The sequence below is a fragment of the Oncorhynchus gorbuscha genome, linkage group LG18, assembly GCF_021184085.1.
Source record: "Oncorhynchus gorbuscha isolate QuinsamMale2020 ecotype Even-year linkage group LG18, OgorEven_v1.0, whole genome shotgun sequence".
Classification (NCBI taxonomy): Eukaryota; Metazoa; Chordata; class Actinopteri; order Salmoniformes; family Salmonidae; genus Oncorhynchus; species Oncorhynchus gorbuscha.
Window position 1 is genome coordinate 77,082,864 of NC_060190.1, and position 8,987 is coordinate 77,091,850.

The 8,987-nt window shown below is 45.1% G+C and overlaps 1 protein-coding gene across 9 annotated transcripts in view; it reads left to right on the plus strand.

Annotated features, from left to right (window-relative positions):
* LOC124004047 (dedicator of cytokinesis protein 3-like) overlaps positions 1-8,987 on the plus strand; it is a 465,878-nt gene that overhangs the window by 319,994 nt on the left and 136,897 nt on the right. For all 9 annotated transcript variants that reach the window (XM_046312789.1, XM_046312790.1, XM_046312794.1 and 6 more), the window contains exons 15-16: positions 6,814-6,938; positions 8,374-8,536. In XM_046312789.1, coding sequence (XP_046168745.1) covers positions 6,814-6,938; positions 8,374-8,536 — 288 coding nt within the window. The remainder of the gene's footprint in view (positions 1-6,813; positions 6,939-8,373; positions 8,537-8,987) is intronic.

Consider the following 8,987-nt stretch of genomic DNA (forward strand, 5'->3'; position numbering starts at 1 on the left):
CCTACATGGACACATCTAGCCTAGTACTCAGCCCTACATCTAGCCTAGTACTTAGCCCTACATGGACACATCTAGCCTAGTACTCAGCCCTATATGGACACATCTAGCCTAGTACTCAGCCCTACATCTAGCCTAGTACTTAGCCCTACATGGACACATCTAGCCTAGTACTCAGCCCTACATGGACACATCTAGCCTAGTACTCAGCCCTACATCTAGCCTAGTACTCAGCCCTACATGGACACATCTAGCCTAGTACTCAGCCCTACATCTAGCCTAGTACTCAGCCCTACATCTAGCCTAGTACTCAGCCCTACATCTAGCCTAGTACTCAGCCCTACATCTAGCCTAGTACTCAGCCCTACATCTAGCCTAGTACTCAGCCCTACATCTAGCCTAGTACTCAGCCCTACATGGACACATCTAGCCTAGTACTCAGCCCTACATCTAGCCTAGTACTTAGCCCTACATCTAGCCTAGTACTCAGCCCTACATCTAGCCTAGTACTCAGCCCTACATCTAGCCTAGTACTCAGCCCTACATGGACACATCTAGCCTAGTACTCAGCCCTACATGGACACATCTAGCCTAGTACTCAGCCCTACATGGACACATCTAGCCTAGTACTCAGCCCCATGGACACATCTAGCCTAGTACTCAGCCCTACATCTAGCCTAGTACTCAGCCCTACATGGACACATCTAGCCTAGTACTCAGCCCTACATCTAGCCTAGTACTCAGCCCTACATGGACACATCTAGCCTAGTACTCAGCCCTACATCTAGCCTAGTACTCAGCCCTACATGGACACATCTAGCCTAGTACTCAGCCCTACATGGACACATCTAGCCTAGTACTCAGCCCTACATGGACACATCTAGCCTAGTACTCAGCCCTATATGGACACATCTAGCCTAGTACTCAGCCCTACATCTAGCCTAGTACTCAGCCCTACATGGACACATCTAGCCTAGTACTCAGCCCTACATCTAGCCTAGTACTCAGCCCTACATGGACACATCTAGCCTAGTACTCAGCCCTACATCTAGCCTAGTACTCAGCCCTACATGGACACATCTAGCCTAGTACTCAGCCCTACATGGACACATCTAGCCTAGTACTCAGCCCTACATCTGGTACTCACACATCTAGCCTAGTACTCAGCCCTACATGGACACATCTAGCCTAGTACTCAGCCCTACATCTAGCCTAGTACTCAGCCCTACATGGACACATCTAGCCTAGTACTCAGCCCTACATCTAGCCTAGTACTCAACAACATGTTTCAGTGTCTGACTGTCCTTCCTGTAACCTGAAATAATCCATGATTGTGTGTGTGTGTGTGTGTGTGTGTGTGTGTGTGTGTGTGTGTGTGTGTGTGTGTGTGTGTGTGTGTGTGTGTGTGTGTGTGTGTGTGTGTGTGTGTGTGTGTGTGTGTGTGTGTGTGTGTGTGTGTGTGTGTGTGTGTGTGTGTGTGTCACGGGCAGCTAAATGGGACATTAAAGCTTTAATGGGGTCCGATCTACTAAGACCCAGATACCATCGATAAACCATGTGATTGCAGCCACATATCATCTAGTGCTAGTCAAACTTAGTGCACTGTTAGTGAATAGGGTTCTATAGGGCTCTGGTCAAACTTAGTGCACTGTTAGTGAATAGGGTTCTATAGGGTTCTGGTCAAACTTAGTGCACTGTTAGTGAATAGGGTTCTATAGGGCTCTGGTCAAACTTAGTGCACTGTTAGTGAATAGGGTTCTATAGGGTTCTGGTCAAACTTAGTGCACTGTTAGTGAATAGGGTTCTATAGGGCTCTGGTCAAACTTAGTGCACTGTTAGTGAATAGGGTTCTATAGGGCTCTGGTCAAACTTAGTGCACTGTTAGTGAATAGGGTTCTATAGGGCTCTGGTCAAACTTAGTGCACTGTTAGTGAATAGGGTTCTATAGGGCTCTGGTCAAACTTAGTGCACTGTTAGTGAATAGGGTTCTATAGGGCTCTGGTCTAAAGTAGTGCACTATATAGGGAATAGGGTTCCATAGGGCTCTGGTCTAAAGTAGTGCACTATATAGGGAATAGGGTTCTATAGGGCTCTGGTCAAACTTAGTGCACTGTTAGTGAATAGGGTTCTATAGGGCTCTGGTCAAACTTAGTGCACTGTTAGTGAATAGGGTTCTATAGGGCTCTGGTCAAACTTAGTGCACTGTTAGTGAATAGGGTTCTATAGGGCTCTGGTCAAACTTAGTGCACTGTTAGTGAATAGGGTTCTATAGGGCTCTGGTCAAACTTAGTGCACTGTTAGTGAATAGGGTTCTATAGGGCTCTGGTCAAACTTAGTGCACTGTTAGTGAATAGGGTTCTATAGGGTTCTGGTCAAACTTAGTGCACTGTTAGTGAATAGGGTTCTATAGGGTTCTGGTCAAACTTAGTGCACTGTTAGTGAATAGGGTTCTATAGGGTTCTGGTCAAACTTAGTGCACTGTTAGTGAATAGGGTTCTATAGGGTTCTGGTCAAACTTAGTGCACTGTTAGTGAATAGGGTTCTATAGGGTTCTGGTCAAACTTAGTGCACTGTTAGTGAATAGGGTTCTATAGGGTTCTGGTCAAACTTAGTGCACTGTTAGTGAATAGGGTTCTATAGGGTTCTGGTCAAACTTAGTGCACTGTTAGTGAATAGGGTTCTATAGGGCTCTGGTCAAACTTAGTGCACTGTTAGTGAATAGGGTTCTATAGGGCTCTGGTCAAACTTAGTGCACTATATAGGGAATAGGGTTCCATAGGGCTCTGGTCTAAAGTAGTGTACTATATAGGGAATAGGGTTCCATAGGGCTCTGGTCTAAAGTAGTGCACTATATAGGGAATAGGGTTCCATAGGGCTCTGGTCTAAAGTAGTATACTATATAGGGAATAGGGTTCCATAGGGCTCTGGTCTAAAGTAGTGCACTATATAGGGAATAGGGTTCCATAGGGCTCTGGTCTAAAGTAGTGCACTATATAGGGAATAGGGTTCTATAGAGCTCTGGTCTAAAGTAGTGCACTATATAGGGAATAGGGTTCCATAGGGCTCTGGTCTAAAGTAGTGCACTATATAGGGAATAGGGTTCTATAGAGCTCTGGTCTAAAGTAGTGCACTATATAGGGAATAGGGTTCCATAGGGCTCTGGTCTAAAGTAGTGCACTATATAGGGAATAGGGTTCTATAGAGCTCTGGTCTAAAGTAGTGCACTATATAGGGAATAGGGTTCCATAGGGCTCTGGTCTAAAGTAGTATACTATATAGGGAATAGGGTTCCATAGGGCTCTGGTCTAAAGTAGTGCACTATATAGGGAATAGGTTACCATTTAGGATGCACAACAGAGGGCCTCATGAGTGAGGTGGTGGTCTACAGCACTGCATCACAGTTGCTAGCTGTGCCATTAGAGATCCTGGTTTGACTCCAGGCTCTGTCGCAGCCGGCTGTGACCGGGAGATCCATGGGGGCTGCGCACAATTGGCCCAGCGTCGTCCGGGTTAGGGGAGGGTTTGGCCGTCAGGGATGTCCTTGTCCCATCGCGAACTAGCGACTCCTGTGGCGGGCCGGGCGTAGTGCACGCTGCCATGGTCACCAGGTGTACAGTGTTTCCTCCGACACATTGGTGCGGCTGGCTTCCCAGATTAAGTGGGCATTGTGTCAGAGAAGCAGTGCGGCTTGGTTGGGTCGTGTTTCGGAGGACGCGCGGCTCTCGACCTTCGCCTCTCGGGAGTTGCAGCGATGAGACAAGACTGTAACTACCAATTGGATAGAGAAAAACAGGATGCAGCCACTGACAGAGCCTCCCACCCAGCTTCTCCGGCATTTATATCAGTTATTTAATATGAACACAGAAATACTAACGGTCTGTGTTACAATATCCCTAATATGATATGCCATTGGACATTGGCACATAGCCACAGTCTAATCAGGCGTTGAAAGCAAACACAGTCTGTCTGTCTATCTTCACATTCATATTACCGTCATCATTCCTATACAATCTTTCCTCATTTGGGGTAATCGCCTCCGGTGCCACCGATGTTTATATGCTTATGGGTATACAGTATATCTCCGTTTCCATGTGCAACCACATGAGGACTGTGAATGAGTGAGTGGAGGCTTTTCTTTAAATGGGCAAGGTGGTATTTGGAGAAGATGAGATGGATTTGATGGGTGTTTGGATCGAGAGCGAGGTAAGCGAGAGGGGGAGAAACAGAGAGGCAGTGAGTTAGAAAGAGTGGGGCTGGGGAGAGCTAGATAAAGAGAGAGAGAGAAGACAGAAAGAGCAAGAGAGAACAGAGAACAGAGAGAGAGAACAGGGAGAGAGAGAACAGGGAGAGAGAGAACAGGGAGAGTGTGAGAGAGAGAGAGAGAGAGAGAGAGAAGACAGAAAGAGCAAGAGAGAACAGAGAACAGAGAGAGTGAGAGAGAGAGAGACCAGAGAGAGAGAGACAGAGAGAGAGAGAGAGAGAGAGAGAGAGAGAGAGAGAGAGAGAGAGAGAGAGAGAGAGAGAGAGAGAGAGAGAGAACAATGAGAGAGACCAGAGAGAGAGAGAGAGCAAGAGAGAACAGAGAACAGAGAGAGAGACCAGAGAGAGAGAGAAGACAGAAAGAGCAAGAGAGAACAGAGAGAGAGAACAGAGAGAGAGAGAAGAGAGAGAGAGAGAGAGAGAGAGAACAGAGAACAGAGAACAGAGAGAGAGAACAGGGAGAGAGAGAACAGAGAGAGAGAACAGAGAGAGAGAGAGAGAGAGAGAGAGAGAGAGAGAGAGAGAGAGAGAGAGAGAGAGAGAGAGAGAGAGAGAGAGAGAGAGAGAGAGAGAGAGAACAATGAGAGAGACCAGAGAGAGAGAGAGAGCAAGAGAGAACAGAGAACAGAGAGAGAGAGAGAGACAGAAAGAGCAAGAGAGAACAGAGAGAGAGAACAGGGAGAGAGAGAACAGAGAGAGAGACCAGAGAGAGTGAGTGAGAGAGAGAGAGAGAGAGAGAGAGAGAGAGAGAGAGAGAGAGAGAGAGAGAGAGAGAGAGAGAGAGAGAGAGAGAGAGAGAGAGAGAACAATGAGAGAGAACAGAGAGAGAGAACAGAGAGAGAGAACAGAGAGAGAGAGAGAGAGAGACCAGAGAGAGTGCAACAGAGAGAGATATTATGTTATAATGTGGTTAAACTGTAGTAATATTACTGTAATAATGTAGTTACATTTTAGTAATATTATGTAATAATGTAGTTAAAATGTAGTCATGTGGCTTCCTCATCTTCAATGCATCACTAAAACATCTAAAAGGGGTTTTCTGATGTTCGCTACTTGAGAAACAAGTTACTGTACTTGAGAAACCTCTTACTGTACAATCTGTCTGTGATCCAGCCCACCAATCAATACACACTGTTCCTCTTAAAGACAATGGATGCTCATTGTTCCCAGCTTTTCAATATTAATGGTTAGTACCGTGTAGAACAGCAATCAGACTCACTGAATTCTGAGGAAGGAAAGCATCTCCTAAAAAAGACCATTATCTCATGGCAGAATATTCATTGATGTAGTATTTAATAACATCGTGGAGATATAGAGATGTTTTACTCTAAGTAATATCTCCTTTTTTAGGATCCGAAGCTTCTTAGGCGTTACTGTACAATATCCACACACATCGTAGTCCCAACAGTTGATCTCTTGGTTTAAAACTCACCCATAGACAATGATGGATTGAGCTTCTTCTTTTTTTCATTTTTTTCATTTCAACAGTCAAAAAAATGTCTTAAGCTTTAGAACCAGGACGAAAAAAAGAAAGAAATGAGAGCTCTGAATAGGATGGTGTGTGTGTGTTGACGTGTGTGTGTGTGTTGACGTGTGTGTGTGTGTTGACGCGTGTGTGTGTGTTGACGTGTGTCTGTGTGTTGACGCGTGTCTGTGTGTTGACGCGTGTCTGTGTTTGTGTGTGTGTATGTTGACACACGTGTGTGTGTTTGTGTGTGTGTGTGTATGTTGACACACGTGTGTGTGTATGTGTGTGTATGTTGACACATGTGTGTGTGTTTGTGTGTGTGTGTGTATGTTGACACACGTGTGTGTGTTTGTGTGTGTGTGTGTGTATGTTGACACACGTGTGTGTGTATGTGTGTGTATGTTGACACATGTGTGTATGTGTGTGTATGTTGACACGTGTGTGTATGTTGACAGATGTGTGTGTATGTTCACGCATACGTGTGTGTGTGTGTGTGTGTGTGTGTGTGTGTGTGTGTGTGTGTGTGTGTGTGTGTGTGTGTGTGTGTGTGTGTGTGTGTGTGTGTGTGTGTGTGTGTGTGTGTGTGTGTGTGTGTGTGTGTGTGTGTGTGTGTGTGTGTGTGTGTGTGTGTGTGTGTGTGTGTGTGTGTGCGCGCGCGGGTAAATAGGTCAACAGTTTCGAAAAGATCGATGATGTGTTTCGGCATCTAGCCGCACATCCAGGGGGTGGTGGAGCCAGTTAGCTGAGTGTTTACCCAGGGAAAAGGTCATGTTTTGGGAGGGGAAGTGAAGGAGGCTCTGGAGGTGGAAGAGCTGGGTGTAAACTCTCCTCTCCACAGCCTCTCTCTACCAGCCGGAATCACTGTTATGTCGTAGACAGAAACGGGGGATTTCGTTCAAATAAAAATAATAATAAATAACAAATATCCATCATAATATCGTCACGTCGTAACAACAGACTTTGACCAACCAATCCACCGAAAGTGAATTCATTTCAGTCATTTATAAAAAAGTTTTTTACAAACAACCTGTTGTTGATGCGATCAAAGTTGAGCCCCTTGATGTAAATCGTGTGTCTAATCTCCCCAGGTGACATCCGTAACGACCTGTACCTCACCTTGGAAAGAGGAGACTTTGAGAGGGGAGGCAAGAGTGTCCAGAAGAACATTGAGGTCTCCGTCTACGTGCTCTTCGCAGACGGAGAAATACTCAAAGTAGGTGTTTTTTTTTCTTCCTGAAGACCTTGAAACGTCAGGCGACTTTACGATTTTATACACTAAACAAAAAATATATAAACGCAACGTGTGTAAAGATCATAGGAAGAGATGTTGCCAGATAATTTAATGTTCATTTCTCTACCATAAACCGCCTTCAACGTTGTTTTAGAGAATTTTGCAGGCCTCATAACCAAAGAACACGTGTAACCACGGCAGCCCAGGACCTCCACATCCGGCTTCTTCACCTGCGGGTTCGTTTGAGACCAGCTCCTCTGACAGCCAATGAAACTGTGGGTTTACAAAACCAAAGAATTTCTTCAGAAACCGTCTCAGAGCAGCTCATCTGAGTTTTGGCCTGACTGAAGTTCGGCGTCGTAACCGACTTCAAGGGCAAATGCTCACCTTGGATGGTCATTGACACAGAGATATCGTGATGAGATCCCGAGGCCCATTGCCGTGCCATTCATCCACAACCATGACCTCATGTTTCAAGCATGATAATACATGGCCCAATGTCACAAGGATCTGTACACAATTCCCTGGAAGCTGAAAATGTCCCAGTTCTTCCATGGCCTGCATACTCACCAGACAAGTCACCCAACGAGCATGTTTAGGATGCTCTGGATCGACTTGTATGACAGTGTATTCCAGTTCCCGCCAATATCCAGCAACTTCACACAGCAATTTAAACAATTGAAGAGAAGTGGGAGGACAACCAACATCCTGATCAACTCTATGTGAAAGAGATGTGACGCCTTAATTTTTTTAAATTTTGAACTGGTTTAATTTTTTAACTGGTTTAATTTTTTAACTGGTTTTTAATTTTTTTAAAGGTATCTGTGACCAACAGAAGAACCTTTCAATGTTCTTGAAATATTCCAGATTGACTGACCTTCATGTCTGAAAGTAATGATGGACTGTTGTTTCTCTCTGCTTATTTGAGCTGTTCTTGCCATAATATGGACTTGGTCTTTTACCAAATAGGGCCATCTTCTGTATATCACCCCTACCTTGTCACAACACAAGTGATTGGCTCAAGAAGGAAAGAAATTCCACAAATGAACTTTTAACAAGGCACATCTGTTAATTGAAATCCATTCCAGGTGACTACCTCATGAAGCTGGTTGATAGAATGCCAAGAGTGTGCAAAGCTGTCATCAAAGCAAAGCGTGGCTATAAGAAGAATCTCAAATATAAAATATATTTAGATTTGTTTAACACTTTTTTGGTTACTACATGGTTCCATATGTGTTATTTCATAGTTTTGATGTCTTCACTATTATTCTATAAATGTAGAAAATTGTAGAAATAAAGGAAAACCCTGGAGTGGGTGCATCCAGACTTTGGACTGGTACTGTTTTTGAAACAATCTAAATAATTGTATGGTGTCCGTGTGTGTCTGTATCGATATGTACTTCCCTGTTCTTCTCAGGACTGTATCAGCCTGGGCAGTGGTGAGCCTCACATCAGTGAACATCGCTCATTTGTCCTCTACCACAACAACAGCCCCCGCTGGAGCGAAGTGGTTAAACTACCCATCCCCATAGACTGCTTCAGAGGGTCACACCTACGCTTCGAGTTCAGACACTGCTCCAGTGAGTACCGGCCTGGTCTCTACATTCAGACACTGCTCCAGTGAGTACCGGTCTGGTCTCTACATTCAGACACTGCTCCAGTGAGTACCGATCTGGTATCTACATTCAGACACTGCTCCAGTGAGTACCGGTCTGGTCTCTACATTCAGACACTGCTCCAGTGAGTACCGATCTGGTATCTACATTCAGACACTGCTCCAGTGAGTATTGACCTGGTCTCTACATCCAGACACTGCTCCATTGAGTACCGACCTGGTCTCTACATTCAGACACTGCTCCAGTGAGTATCGGCCTGGTTTCTACATTCAGACACTGCTCCAGTGAGTATCGGCCTGGTTTCTACATTCAGACACTGCTCCAGTGAGTACCCGCCTGGTCTCTACATTCAGACACTGCTCCAGTGAGTATCGGCCTGGTTTCTACATTCAGACACTGCTCCAGTGAGTACCAA